General features: G+C 36.4%; 1 protein-coding gene across 1 annotated transcript; it reads left to right on the top strand.

Annotated features, from left to right (window-relative positions):
- The first annotated feature begins 64 nt into the window (after positions 1 to 64).
- Positions 65 to 651, top strand: LOC120273118. The gene is made up of 2 exons (XM_039279767.1): positions 65 to 466; positions 559 to 651. The coding sequence occupies exons 1-2, from the start codon at positions 65 to 67 to the stop codon at positions 649 to 651; spliced, it is 495 nt and encodes a 164-aa protein (XP_039135701.1).
- Positions 652 to 16,149: the final 15,498 nt, after the last annotated feature.

Here is a 16,149-nt window from a genome sequence, read left to right as displayed (position 1 = left end):
GGGACACATGTTGGGGTCTCATTATTATACAATACTTCATCTTATAATGATGTGGCCCGTGGTAATGGATGTTGTTGGAAATATTCATGATGGTGGAACTAGCCCTGACCAACAAGGTGTAGGTTTGGGTTTGATTGATCGTATGGAAAGACTTGAATTCGTGTTTATATTATTTTTTATGAAAAAGGTGTTGGGTATAACAAATGTCTTGTCACAAGCATTGCAAGAGAAAAATCAAAATATAGTGAATGCTTTAGACATGGTTGAAAGTGTCAAGTGTAAGTTACAATCATTGAGAGATGATGGATGGGATGAATTGTTGGCTAATGTTTCAGAGTTTTGTGTTAAAAGTGATATTGAGATGCCAAATAACATGAAAGATACTATGTTGGTCCGAGGTCGTCCAAGACATGAGAAACAAACTACTACATATTTGCACTACTATCGCGTTGATGCTTTTTACTCGGTTAGTATTTTTCATATCACTTTCACTTTATTTTGTTATTAAACTTTACATTTTTATTGATTAATGTTTGCTATATTTATTTTTTATGTCAGGTTCTTGATATGATTATGCAATATATGAATAGTCATTTTTCAGAATCTACTATTGAATTGCTTTCTTGCATAAGTTGCCTTGATCCAAAATAATCATTTTCAAGATTTTATTATGTTAAATTAGTTTGTATGCAGAGATTTATCCTAAAGATTTCTCAGAAATTGATCGAATGACATTGGTAGATCAATTAGAGATGTACAGATGTGAAATGAGAAAAAATGTTGATTTTTCTTCACTAGGAAGCATTGAAGAACTTGCTATAAAGTTGGTTGAAACAAAAAACCATGTCAAATATCCGCTAGTTTATCAGTTGATTGAGTTGCCGTTGGTCTTACCAATTTCCACTGCTTCTGTTGAAAGAGTTTTTTCAGCAATGAATATCATCAAGACTGATTTGTGTAACAAAATGGAGGATGATTTCTTGACTGATAGCTTGGTTTTCTATATTGAGAAAGACATATTTAATGAAATTAATAATGAAGATATTTTACACTATTTTCAAAATATGCGAACTCGTAGGATTCAATTGGCACCTCTTGTCGTAGCAATAACAAGACTAGGTCAAGCATTGGCTCGTAGTTTGTATTTGTATTTTTCATTTTTATTTTAGCTACTATGTATTGTCTTTGAACTTTGTGTTGTATATTTATTATTAATATTGAATATCAACTTAGTTTGTATTGTCCTTTAAATTTGTCATTGTATTTTGTAATTAATATCGAACATTAGCTTTTATTTAAGCCTGGGCTGGATCAAATTCCTGGGCCCGCCACTGGAAATGATAACAACTTCATATACATCTCATACGTCACCGACCACCCCATGACCCAAACCCTAACCGCCATCTTCCGATTAGCCACCACCTTCGTCATCGCCGCCATGAGGCTGTTGCTACCGCTCTCCTCATCCTCCATCAATCCTTTCAAATCCCCCACAGTCAACACCAAACCCTTCCCCTCTGAATTCCGTACCATTTCCTCCAGATCTCCTTCATTCCCCTTCTGAATGCTCATCGTCTTCACACCATGAAGCTCAGGAGGGAGGACGTTAGGGTTTCGTAGCTCCAAAGCGCTGGCCAAGTCACACACGACATCAGCGGCACCGACTCCGACAAGAATAGGGTTAGTAGCGGTGGGTTTGGAGAGGATGAAGAATGAGGGCGAAGCTCTCGGTGGAGAGAAGAAGAAAGAGGTTTTCCAAGCTGCCGCTTACGTGTCATGGAGGGGAGGACATGTGGATAAGTAGGCTACCTGGAAAGTCCACGCGGGCAGTTGACGTGGAAGGGCAATGCCCATGTCAAAAAACCGGTGTACACATCAGCAAACCCATGCCGAACCAACCCTTGTGCCCTCCCGTTGAAACAAAATTGAAGTAATGTGCTCACTTTGTTACGAATTAAAATTAAGTACTCAAATTGAGACACAGGCAAAGTTAAGTACCCACAAAAAAAAAAATACCCCTAGCTACTTCCACACCGTTGCAACCAATAGGAGTCGGAAGAACAAGGTTGTTCGTCTGATGGATGATGAAGGAACTTGGAGGGATACCAGCCAAAATGGCCTGGCAGAAACTATCAACTGCTACTTTATGACACTCTATACTTCACGCCTCCAACCACAATGGTTGTATCTCTCTCATCCCTCAATGGGTGACTGATAAACAGAATACTCTTGTATTACAACCTTTCTTAGTTAAGGAAATCAAGGAAGCTTTTGATTCTATGCACCCCACCAAATCTCTAAAGCTTGATGGAATTAATGCAGCATTCTTCCAATCTTTATGGTCAATCATTGGGAAATATGTTACAGATGAATGACTTAAAATCCTTAGCAGTGTTGTGATGACTCCCCACCTCAACCAAACAACCATAGTTTTGATACCAAAGTTTCCAAATCCATAATCACTAAATGAGTTATGCCCTAACTTGCTATGCAAGATGATGTATAAACCTGTGGCTAAAGTTTTAGCTAATAGACTAAAGACCATCTTGCTCCAGCTAATTTCAAACAACCAAAATACCTTTATTTCGGGGAGCTTTGTTATGATAAAATTTTGATTACAGCGGAGGTTATGCATTGTTTAAAAAGTAATAGGAGAGGAAAAATATGATATGTGGCGCTTAAACTCAATATGGAGAAGGCCTATGATCGAATGGAGTGAGAGTTTATTTGTCAGGCCATTTAAGCAATGGGGTTTGTCGATGATTGGGTGAAACTAATTATGATGTACATCACAACAGTATCCCTCAATGTATTGCATAATGGCAACCTGCTAGATACAATTACTCCCCAATGAGGCTTGCATCAGGGATGTCCTCTTTCCCCTTACATCTTTAGTTTAGCTGCTGAGGGCCTTTCAACTCTTACTTAACAAGAGAGAAGCACTGGCTCTTTGCTTGGTTGTCAATGAGCACCCCGAGCATTAGTAGTAACCGATTTATTTTTTTCCAAATGATTGCATGCTATTTTAAGTGCAACAAGTGCCAAAGCAACTACTATGAAGTGTATACTAAATCTCTATAGTGAATAATCTGGTCAACATGTCAACCTTCACAAGTCATTAGCTGTATCTAGCACCAACACTCTACTATAAACTAAGCAAGATCTCTAGTCGATCTTTAGCCTAACAGACACTCAGTTAACAGGGAAGTACTTTGGATTACCACCATGAATCAGACGCAAGAATAAAGAGATCTTTAGCTTTATAAAAGATAGGGTGAGGAGATGAGTACAAGGTTGGAACAGACGCCTGTTATCTTGAGCTGATAAAAAGGTACTCCTCAAGACAGTGGCCCAAGCTCTTCAAAATTATGTTGTGCAGGTCTACCTGCTCTCTTCTCATTATGTGAAAAGTTAGAGTGAATTCTTAATGTGTTCTTGTGGAACTCTAACAGCAAAAACCATTAGGGGATCTATTGGACCAACTGGGCAAAGCTTTGCAACACCAAAGGGAATGAGGGAGTGGGTTTTTGAAGACTCCACAGCCTCAACTTTATACTCCTGGCAAAGATGGGGTGGAAGCTCCTTATAGCACCAAACTCACTTTTTGCTAAAGTATTTCAGGCAAGGTACTTCCCAGGCACCTTATTTTTCAATACTTTATGGGGTGCAACACCAGCATGGAGAAGTATTTACGTAGCTTGACATATTGTTAAGGTAGGTGCAATTTGAAGAATAGGGAGAGGAGAGAATTTAAATGTTTTCACTGACCCTTTGCTCCCATATGGGAATCTCTATCACCATGATACCATTATCGGATTATACAAACTTAAGAGTATCTTAACTATTCCAGAATGAAAGCAGATAGTGGGATCTTAATGCACTTGTTTAAGTCTTAAACCGAGAAGATGTAGCAAGGGTACTAACAATGTGGTTGTCTCAAAGGTTGTGTGAAAATTCATGGGCTTGGAGGTTAGACAAAAGAAGAAAATTTTTAGTCAAAGCAAAACACAAGTTTCTCAACCCGGAAACAAAGGACAAAGTGGGTAACAACTCTTCAAATAAGCTTTGGCGAATCAACATCTTTAAGCTGAAGCATATGCTCTGATGCTTAGCGAGAAATTACTTGCCAGCCAATGTAAATCTTCTTAGCAAAAGTGTAGAAGTTAGTCCATACTGCCCAGTATGTAGCCAGCATGAAGAGATTCCCTGAACATGCATTGCTAACATGCCCATTTGTGCATCATCAGACCTGTCTTTGCATGTGATGAGCAACTTTGGAGAAACTCAAGGCTTCCTCAAGGAATGGCTTAGGCACAAGCTTGTTGTATGTTGTTGTAGATAAAGACTGCATAATTATCATCATGCATTTAGTTGTTGATCCTTTATGAATCATGCATTTACTTAGCATTTGTAATGAATTCTTCTTCCTTTTTGTACAAACTACTTCTTTTAGTTATTTTGCATGTAGGAGGATGGAGTTGACCCAAAACTTAGATAAACTGAGGATGTTTCAAAGGCAAGGAGAAAAATGACAAGACTTGACAAGTGGGCCCTTTTTTTCCAAGATACACAGCCCTTCAAGTAAACCAGCACACCCCTGTGGTTTATAAAAATACCTGGGACCCAGCTCCTGACACTTGGTATAAAAGGCATCAAGAAAGGGGTTTTCAAGAGAGAAAGGTAGGCAGAGAGAGGGTGGCGGCTAGACAAGTAAAGAGGAGATTCTAAAGGCTCTGAAAGAAGGAAAAAGGAGAAGAAAAGTGCTGGAAACCTGAAGATCGAGCCTTTGTGGACAACATAGGCGGTTTTCCAAGTCTTGTTGTGCTGCGCTCTTGCATGGCTTTTACTTTTCATGTTTTCTTTTGTAATCAAGACATGGAAGTCTAGAACTTCTCTCTATGTTTGGGATTAGCCCAAAGTTGTGATGATTGATGTGGTTGTTTCTTTTGTAAGGATCTTTTATAATTAATGGTAGATTACTTTGAGTTGGCTTTTGATTTGTGTTTGCATAGCTTGGAGTTTAAAAGCACTTGCTTGCTTTATCATAGGGATCAAGACTTACTGAAAGGTTGTTCTAGGTCTTGGAAATTCTTAAGTCAACCCTGAAATTACTAGAGAGTATTTCTTGAGAGTTTATTGTTTAATCATTGAGCTTAATAGGGCTTTGAAAGAGTTCATCTGCCACGAAAGTAGGGGTTGGCTCAATCAAAATAAACTTGTTATCTCTTGAAAGAGAGTGACAAGTAATTAAGGATTATTACCCTTCAATTAATCTACCCAAATCTAGTAGAGATCCAAACACATCTTTCATTACTTTTTGGGGTGAGTTTCCAAGCCTAGGTTTACTTAAACCTGATTTACATTCCACACCCTTGCAGCTCTGCATTCCCCATTTGTATAATTTCTCCCGCTTTGTTGTTTTTATTCTCCCATCTCTACATCTTCTAATTGCCTAGATAGGCTACTATTGTAATAGATTAGTAATTACACTTGGTCTTCATGAGATTGATATCTTAATTACTACTTGGTAGAACCGTACTCTTGCAGTTGTGCAACATATGCTCACTAGAAGAGTTGCAAAAGTTGATGTTCAAAGTTTGGGCTATATGGAAACAAAGGAATGAGGTTGTATAGAAGAATGCAAAGCTTTCTCCATCATAGACCTTGCATATCTGCACTGTGGCAGAGGCTAACTGGTTGATAGCTAGCTTTACTAAGGTGAAAAGGGATGTAAACACATCAAGATCCCAAGACTCCGTAGTCAAGTGGTCTCCTCCACCAATGGGGTTGCTAAAACTAAATTGTGATGCGACTTGTTTAGTTTACAAGGGATGCATTATATTGGCTTAGGTGGCTAGAGATTACACAAGTAGCCTCATTGGTGCTTGGTCTCAATTAATACCATGAAAACTAGTTCCAAGTGTGGCAAAAGCTTTATGTATCCGGGAAGCATTGAACTGGGCTATAAATAATAATATCACTGTTGTCCAAATTGAATCGAATGTCTTAATGGTGATCAAAAGCGATCAACCCCAACAACTTGGACAACTCTGTGCTTGGCTCTATTATAGGAGACTGTATAGGCATGCTTAACCAAAGGCCAAGGATGACCCTCACCCATGTGAGAATAGTGCCAAATTCAATGAGATTTAGTATATAGGCCACAATTTATAAGTAAAAAAAATGATAGGATTTTTTGTCCTATTGAAGAGATTTAGTTATTTTTTCAACCAAACAAACACCTAAAAATAATGGAAGTATAAATTATATAAAGTATTTTTATATAATAAAATCTAATAATTCTCTCCTACTAATGAGAATAAAATCTCTCAACTAATTAAAGTTCAACATATTACATATATAAATACCTTTGGATATGATCAAAATATTATCTTTAAAAACATAATCATTGTTTTTTTTTAACATTTTTTCCTTAAAAAAACACACACAAAATTTGTTGATTGTAATAACTAAATTCATATTGAAATCCATTACTTTATTTGATATTTTAAATCTAATCTCAAAGTCAAAATGCAACATAATAGAAAAAAAAACTTATGGCCAAATAAAAATTTTAAAAATAAATTATAAATTTTGACAAAAAGAAAATTAATTGACTTTCTTCACCACCTTGAGCATTATAGTTGTAGATTTACGCCCTAGAGTGAACTTGTAACTCAGATCACCAAAGTAACACGCAAACTCCAGCACAACAAGCTTGAATTACTAAAATCAAAACTACTACAAACTTAAGGGAATCAAAGGATCCCAGATCTTAGTGATCAACCTGAGTTTGAATTTGCAAAGAAAATGGAAATTAAGAGAAAATGGAAGCAAGAGTAAAAGAAGGAGAAAATTCCTAGTTTTTAGGCAAAGCTTCAGTAAAGAAGATACCTTCCTTTTATATCCACTCTACCCCCAACACCCAATGTCGCGAGCGAGCATCCCATACTGGCTATGAGGTCACCACTTATAATATGTAATCCACGCTAGTGTCCCACATTTATTCATAATGTATGTAACTAACCGCACTTCAGCTTAAAATTTACTTAATATCCTTGCCTTACTCAGCTATTACTGTAATAATATCAAGGCTTTGTTGGCTTTTTAAGGGTTTGAATTCCCCTCCCCTTAACACTATCCTTATCCTTAAGGATTTAATAACCAATAATGTTGGAGTTTCTTCTGAAAATCATTTTATTATTTCCACATTGCTTCTTCCTTTGGAGCATTTGACCACTGTACGAGGACTTTGACATCAACTCTATTGAAACGCTTAACCCTAGAGTAACAATTGGATATTAGGATGTAGATTATGTTGAATGGATAAAAGTTAGAATAATAGTAGATACCACCTGATCTCCCACTTTTTTCTTCAATTGAGACAGATAGCTTAATCTAATAAGCTACTTTGACAATGCGAGCTTCCACCTTAAAAGGACCAAAGAATTTTGCAGCTAACTTGTGATTCCCTCTTAATATTGTGAGTGTTGTATGTAAGGTTCCAACTTAATGAATACCAAATCACATACTTGAAACTCCTAATCCACCCTTTTTTTTCTGTCGTCTGCTTCATTCTATTTCTGGCTCAAACTAAATTCTCCTTCAACATCTTTAGAACTAACTTCCTTGCAAGTAACCTTCTGTCCAAGACTTTAAACCTTGAACTTCCAATTCTGTAAGGTATATGAATTGGAGAGCCTTTGAAATATACAACTTCATAGGGACTTGCTTTGATTGATGAGTGAAAACTAGTGTTGTACCACCATTCAACAAGGGGTAACCATCTCACCCATTTTTTGGGTTTCTTCCCACTTACACACCTCAAATACTACTCCAAGCATCGGTTCACTACTTTTTTTTATCTATCTGTCTATGGATGATAGGCTATGGAATAGTCTATGTTGATTTCTTGTAATTGAAGCAACTCATTCTTGGGCTTACTCACAAAGATTGGATCATGATCACTCTGGATTTTATCAATGCATGCAATCTATAAATGTGATCCATAAAGGCTTGAGCCATGGATAATGCAATATAAGGATGAGACAAAGCAATGAAATGAGCATGCTTTCTTATCCTACCAACAATCACAAAAATTGTGCTTTACCCTTGTGACATTAGTAATCCCTAAATGAAATCCATGCTAGTTTGCTCCCAAATCCCCGAGGGGTATTGGTAGTGGTTCCAACAATCCTATAGGTAATGTGTTTTCTCCTTTGTTTCTCTGACTAACCTCACATTCATATACAAAAATTTTTACTGACTCTTTCAGTCACCTCTAGTAAAGGTAATTGTCAATTCTTTTCATAGTTACTACATTTAAATGGCCTCCAATAACACTAGAGTGAAATTCCCTTAATATCAATTGTTTCAGTTCAGAGTTATTTCCCATCACCAGTCTTTCTTTCCTTATGAGCTGGTTTCGACTCCATGTATAGTGAGGCTTATAATGAGGATTGTTTTTTTAATTTCTTTAATCAATATTTAACTAGTTTAGCATCTTTTTCCTAACTTCAATAATCAAGAATCTACCACTGAAATTGGCATCAAATTAAAATCTTCTAACAAGGTATCAACAACAATATTCTCTGCCAATTTTTTGTAAATGATTTCAACCCCATTAATTTGCCCAACCATTTTTGCTGAGAAGTGTTGAATTTCTGTTGCATCAAGAATTTCAACTTTGATGATAAATCTTGATTTTAATGTGGCTATTAAATATATACGATTTCCATGTTTGTATAGCCATTACAACTACCAAAATTTCTTTTTCATAGATTGAAAATGCCATATTTATGTCAAACAAGGCTTAGCTCATGAATGTTATGGGGCTTCCTGCTTGCAACAATACAACCCCCATCCTTTGATCACTAACATCTGTTTCAATAATGAAGTCCTCATTAAAATTTGGTACAGCTAACAAAGGTGTACTAACAATTGTATTCTTCGATTTCTCAAATGCTTCAGTACTTTCTTCATTCCATCCAAAGTTGATTTTCTTGAGCAAATTAGTGAATGGCTTTGATATCACTCCATACCACTTAATAAATCTCCTGTAATAACCTGCAAGTTCGAAGATTTCTCTTACTTTTTTTATAGACTTAGGTACTAGCCATGATAGTATTCTGACGGAAAAAGAACATTGTTTCTCTTGGCATATAATTGATGCTTCTGTATAATCAGGAACACTGTCTCCAAATAAATTAGATATGCCTCCCAAGTTTTACAGTACACTCAAATATCATTGAAGAAGACCAAAACAAATGTTTTAAGATGGGATTTGAAAATATCATTCATGAGACTCTAAGAAGTGGATAAAGTGTTAGTCAAGTCGAAAGACATTACTAAAAATTAATAGTGACCATTGTGAGTCCCAAATGCAGTCTTGTATAAGTATTCTTCCTTAATTCTAATCCTAGTGATACCCATATTTCAAGCCCAACCTTGAATAGAATTCAATACTCTATAATTCATCCAACATCTTCTCTATCAGTGGAATTAGAAATTTGTCTTTAATTGTCATCTCATTCATTGGTATGCAATCCACCACAACCGCCCTCCAGATATTATCCTTCTTTCTAACTAGTACAACAAGTGAAGAGAATGGACTAGTATTATGTCTGATGATACCTTTGTCTAGCATTTATGGAATCAACCCTTCCGTGATACTCTTTGGAATGTGGGATATTTGTATGGCCTCACATTAATAGGATTAGTTCCTTCATGTAGTATAATTCTGTGATTATAGCTTTTGATTGGAGGTAGTTCCTGATTTTCATTGAACATGTCTTCATATTTCAACAACAATTGTTCCAATTACTTCTTCTGTTCAGTATTGATTTAATCCTGACTTTCTGTACTAGAATACTGATCAGCGTCTTGTACTGCTTTGAAAGAGCATAACTATATGAATACAGTTGTGGAGGCAATTGTAACGCTTTAACAAGTGTCTTTCCTTGCATTAATTGTAATATGGTCAAAGGTAATTGTCTTAACACAATCTTCTTTTGGTTGAAACAAATCCCATCTTTAGTTGTTGAAAATCCCATAGTATTGGGCCTAAGATCTTTTTTGAATTCTTGTCCCACCATCTTTCATACCAAACCAACACACATCTGATTGCACAGTATTCTATTTCTATCAATTACAACAACTGACATTGGTGGACTACCACTCATATGACAACCTACCTTCCTTGTTGTAAACTCATCTATGAAATTATATGTGCTACTTGAATCCACCAACATGTGAATTTTATGCCCATTTATGGTTCCAATAACTCTCATGGTTTTGTAGTCAATCAATTAGGGTATTTCTGCCAAAGCATTTGGAGATCAAACTGGTGACATATAGTTCCCTTTTTCCTAAACCACATCTTCAATCCTATCTTCCACTTCCTTATCATGTATAATTAAAATATCTTCAGCATATACATCTAGTTTGCATAACTGATTTCCCTTACATTGATGCTTGGGAAAATACCTTTCATCACACATAAAAGCATATTCCCTTCTTTTTTCTTCTAACTCCTTACTAGTAAGCTGTTTGTAAGGTTTCACTGCCTCGATTTTTGGTTCTCCAATTTCCCTCCTTTTCATTTTACTAACAATTTGTTCCTAATGTAACCTTGGATGAGGGAGAAAAGTCATATTCTCTTGCATTGATATGCCCTTCCTTTGCCCATTATCAAGAACTATCTCCTGTATTTTGGCTAAACTAACAACCTGTTGCAAATTCTTTAGAGCAAACATTCTTGCAATATATTGAATTTTATCCTTCAAACCGCCTAGAAAAACAATAGACTATATTCTCCTCTAAAAGGTATATCATGTTCACCAGTTCATCAAACTTATCTATATAAGTTTGAACTGATCCTAGATGCTTAAGATTTTTAAGTTCAATCATTAGATCTGCAAGTAATTCACTACCAAATTTGATAAACATATCATGGATATAATCATTCCAACTTGGCATAGATCTACCCAATCAGTTCCTCATATAACTCAGATGCCAATGTAATGCCCTTCCTTCCAGATTAATAGCTGCTAATTTAACTTTCAAATCATACGGTGTTTCATCATACTCATACTATTTTTAACATCTATAGATCCAATCATTTTAACATATCACCATTGAATCTTGGAAATTCCAATCGAGTGAGCTGGGGTTGTCCTGATTTACTACTTTCATTCTCCCTCACTGATCGAACAATAGATATAAGACTAGAATTTGAAGGATTGCTAATCGAAGATTGTAATAAAACAACATCGTTCTCACCTCATTCATACCTCTGTCCTGCCAATCTCGTAGCTCCTCAAAGGACTTCTTGTGCTTCTCAGCCAACTTTCTTAGACTGTTCCTTCACATAACTCCTTAGTGATTCCTTGACCTTCTTAATTGCTTGTGCCCCATTCTCCATCTCCACATAGATCGAACTTTTCTGATACCAATTATTGCATATCTACAACCCTAAAGTGAACCTGCAACTCAGCTCACTAAAGTAACACACATACACTCCAAGAAAATAAGCTTAAATTACTGAAATCAAAATAACTACAAGCTTAAAGGAATCAAAGGATTGCAAATCCTGGTGATCAACCTGAGTTCGAATGTGCAAAGAAAATGGAAACAAGAGAAATGGAACAAGAGTAGAAGCCTAGTTTTTAGACAAAGCTCTCTTGAAGAAGATGCTTTCCTTTTATACTTACTTTGTGCTAATAATGTACTGCCACGCAACCCTCCTCTTGCTGTCGACAAGGGAGCCACCTGTAATATGTAATCCACGACAACGTCCCATCTTTATTCATAATGGATGTAACTAACTGCCACTTCAACATAGAATTTAGTTAAGTACCCTTCACTTATCCAACTGTAACTGTAATAGTGTCAAGGGCTTAGTTGAGTTTTAAAGTGTTTGAATTGTAATAATTACATATACATACATTGATAATTTATATGTATACCTTTAAAATAATAATATAAATAATATACCAAAGAAAGTGGTAACTTATTTTCTTCTCAAATGATTTGTCCACATGTAACAAAATAAAAAAAGGATGAAATGTGGATAAGCCACGTTAGAGGCATGCACATGCAATACACTTACGCTTTTACTCTAACTAAGTTGAGATTTGAACTTGCAATACACTTATGCTCTTACTCTAACTAAGTTGGGATTTAGACTTACCTTTTCAGTGAGAACACAAACACTCTATCTAGTACCTTATGCCAATAGACTAAAAAGTTTGTTGCCCAATATATATATAAAGCATTTATTCATGAATTTATATGATTATTACTAAAAAAAAATTCAAGATAAAAATTTTAAAAAAAACCTATATAATAACATTAAACAAACAAATACAAACAATATCAAGAAATAATAAATATATACTCTAAACTATTAAAAAAAAAAAGAAAAAAAAGAGAGAGTGGCACTTGTCACCTTTGTCATAGATAGAGACAGAGGGAGAGAGAGAGAGAATAAAACCCCATTCTTTGATCTTGAAAGAGTGAGAAGAACCAAGAAACCGTAGAGAGGAAGAAGCATGGTCATGGCACCCTCGCCATCTTCTTCTTCTTCTTCTTTATCTTCTTCTTTATCTTCTTCTCTTCGTATTCGTTATCTCTCCTCCTCCTCCTCCTCCTCTTCCTCCCATCCAAACCCAAGCTCCCACACCTGCAACCATTCCCCTGCTGTCATTCTCGACCTCCTCCTCCTCATCCTCACCCTCTTCTCCTCCACCTTCCTCATCTTCTCCTTCCTCTCCTACCTCTTCCACATCCTCTCCTTCCTCCTCCTCCCTTCTTTCTCCTTCTCCTTCCGCTCCCTCTCCTTCCTCCTCCCTTCCTTCTCCTTCTCCTACCTCTTCCGTTCCCTCTCCCTCACCGCTGCCACCCCTATCCCCATACTCCTCCTCGTCCTCCTCCTTCTCATCCTTGTCATCTTCCTTCTCGCCCACTCTTTCGCTGCTGCCCGTTCTCGATCCCGCCGCCGCTGCGGCAACCCCTACTGCGAGGGCCTCAAGCAGGCACCCGAGGTGGACATCCTGCTCCAGAGCAAGGAAGCGATCCGGGCCTCCCCGCAGGATAGCGTCTGGCGGGAGATCAATCAGCTGCCGTCAATGAGCGGCCCGGTTAGTAACCACCCTGATTATAAGCTCGTTACAGCTGAGCTTCGCCGCAATGTCCCTCCCAACGGCCGTGCTGTCTTGGTCTTCCGATTGCCCTGTGGCTGTGCTATTTCCAAGCTCGTGATCTGGGGCCGTAACCGAGCCCGCAGAACTAGGGAGTGAGTCTTCTTTCTCTTGATGCAGTACCCTTTATCTTTGTTTTTCTTTTTTAATCAGTTGAGCTTTATCTATTGTGGGAAAGATTGTTGCTTGAGAGACTGAATTTGCATCACCTTTCATCTGCTAAAAGTTTGTTATGTCTGGAATTATGTTGTGTTGCAGGTTGTCTGAAATTTTAAGCTTGGTTATGTTTATGAAAATGTGATTGTAATAGTGTTTTCTAGCTATGTTTTCTGATTCTTGTTGTTTATGTTCTGGTTTGTGTGTCTTTTCAACTTAGCTTATGTAAATATTTTTTTTCTAATTCCTATGTCTTTGGTTAGAGCTTGAAAAAGGCAAGAGTTGATTGTTCTTATTGTTGGTTACTAAATTAATGTTAATTAGGACTGAATGTTGCCCACTATGTGTAGTGATGAGCCTTTGCTTTGATTGATGCTTTTTTCTCAAAGATTATGTAAGCAGTAGTGGTATCTGCATCGTTCATGAAATAGCCATGAAATGCTAGCCAAATTGATTTATGATGTTCCAAGATTATCATTGAGTCATTGGCATTTCCCTTTCCTTGTAGTTTATTTTCAACCATATTTGACCTTGAGTTTTAGCCTTGATGTTGTAGAGGGGTCAACAAATTATCTCTTGTACGAAATGTTATTCATGTTTATTTTCTTCCTTTGTGTATGTAGGCATGGGATAGTGATATAGAAAACTAGAATGGTGATGGTAACGTGGTTTGCTTCAAAGTTCTTTGGAGTGAGTTAGCTTCTTTGGCTTTTTAAACAGTCAATTTTAGAAGATAGCCAACCTTATTATTTGAGAATGAAAATAGAACCATCTGTAGAACCCTCTAGCTGTTTACACATTAGCCATATCCATGCATGATCTTTCAATTTGATGTGGCTCCTTATAATAATCTCTAGACAACTCTTAGGATGATTAATATGGCATATTTTGGTCCATTCTTACGGCTATGACTTTATTAGGATTTTCTTTCCCAATTAATAAGATCAGGTTAACATACTTTAACTTATGAAACAAATGAAAGGTAGGCATTCCTAGATAAATATGTTAAGAATAATTAAAATTCTTTTTCTGGTGCATTGGAGCTGATAATTAGGATTTGATTGGACTCTTGCCCTCTACCTACATCTATTGTTTATTGGTTTCTTATTGGATAACCTGTTGCCACTCTTCCCTCTCTAACCATGGTATGTCTTCCAGTTTTGTCGCCATAGCCGTGTCGTTTAGCTTCAAAGTTATTTCCGTAAATGATACCTTGTTTTGTCGTCATGATACCCGACAAATAAATTGTCGTGTATGGCTTGACACCTAATGCCTTGTCTCTCATCCATGTCAGATATTCTATAAGAAACTTTAATGCATGATCAACTCACTGTGAGTGCTTATTTACCAAATGTTAACCAAATTGACAGCCTCTTTTTTGTTTTCTTTCGCCTTCCAACGCTCTCGTTCAAGTTTTGTTTTGCCAATTAGTTTGTCCAAATATTGTTCATAGTTCAGTTGATGGTTTAAGGGGTGCTATCTATGTGATCTTGAAGGTCTTGGAGGTACTATCTATGTGAGTCTTTTGCTGGACTTGTATGTGTTTCAAATTTTGGAATAGTTTCAATTGTTGAATAGTTCCATGTTGTGTACAATCCACCTGTTTGAATATTCAATTTAAAGCACTCTGTGATCTCCTTTTTCCTGCATAGTTTATGCAAAATTTACATAATCTGACTTAGGTTGTAACAAGCTTTACAAATCTGAATTGGGAAAAATGATTAGCATAAGTTTTAGAGTTGTTTGAATAAAATAGGTGTATACTGGCTCCCTAATTTCTTTAATATCAAACTAATGGTAAGACTCACTTAGTTTGCTTATTTACAAGAACAAATTCCATACACAATGTTGTCCAAATTATCCTTGAATAGTAGCATAATGCTATTAAGGGGAGGGGCTATTCGGTTTTATGCAAAGAAGGGTAGAAGCAGGTAATTAGAGGTGAATGCAAATGGTTTTGGAGAGACATTTGTCTTGTGCCTGATGAGTTTTCCCTTGGTAATTACTGCCTTATGCAACTATTTGGAAAGTTCAGAGTGAAGAAGAGAGATTCTTGTATTCATTGATTTGTAAAAGTTAAGGTACTCATCAAAGATATTGGGAGTTTTAAGAATTTGTCTGAAAAGAGTAATTACTTCTAATACCTTACTGAAACCTAGTAAGTGAATTGCCGATCAATGGTGGAGGGATGAGGATGAATGACTATTTCCTTCTCCTTGGAACTCTGGTGTAAATATGTTTGGATAAATCATCAATATATCTCTCTATGTTTTTAAATATTGTGAATATATCTGATTAAAAAGGAAATCAATACAGAAACTAACAGCTCAATCTAGCAACAAGAAGGCCCTATTAACCTAGAAAATCTAATATGCTTTGAAACAACCATTCATCGGGAACTTGATTAGCTTTAAATGAAGTGAGACAACTAATTCAACCTCATTAATATTGTGGAGCACCTCTAGAACTGATATAAATTATCTTTTATCAAATCATTTCCTAGAGAAATCATATCATATGCCAAACAAAATTATAAAATAATGTTTAAGTTATTTTCTCTTTAGAGTCAAAAACCCTGTGACACTCTCAAAGTCAATATAACTCCTTTTCACATGTCTATTCTAGTTCTTCTACTGGTAAAAAATTAGTTTCTAGATTAGGTATCTGTAATGCCATTTTATCTTGTCATTCTAAATTGTGATTTAATATGATCAGTGTCCTGTCTGAGGCATATATAAACTGATTATGTGAATCAATCATCTCTTGCCCCTGCTAGAACTTTAATTTGTGGAGG

This window comes from Dioscorea cayenensis, chromosome 12 (genome assembly GCF_009730915.1).
Source record: "Dioscorea cayenensis subsp. rotundata cultivar TDr96_F1 chromosome 12, TDr96_F1_v2_PseudoChromosome.rev07_lg8_w22 25.fasta, whole genome shotgun sequence".
Lineage (NCBI taxonomy): Eukaryota > Viridiplantae > Streptophyta > Magnoliopsida > Dioscoreales > Dioscoreaceae > Dioscorea > Dioscorea cayenensis.
The sequence above is the reverse complement of the archived record's forward strand: the minus strand, read 5'-3'. Positions and strand labels throughout refer to the sequence as shown.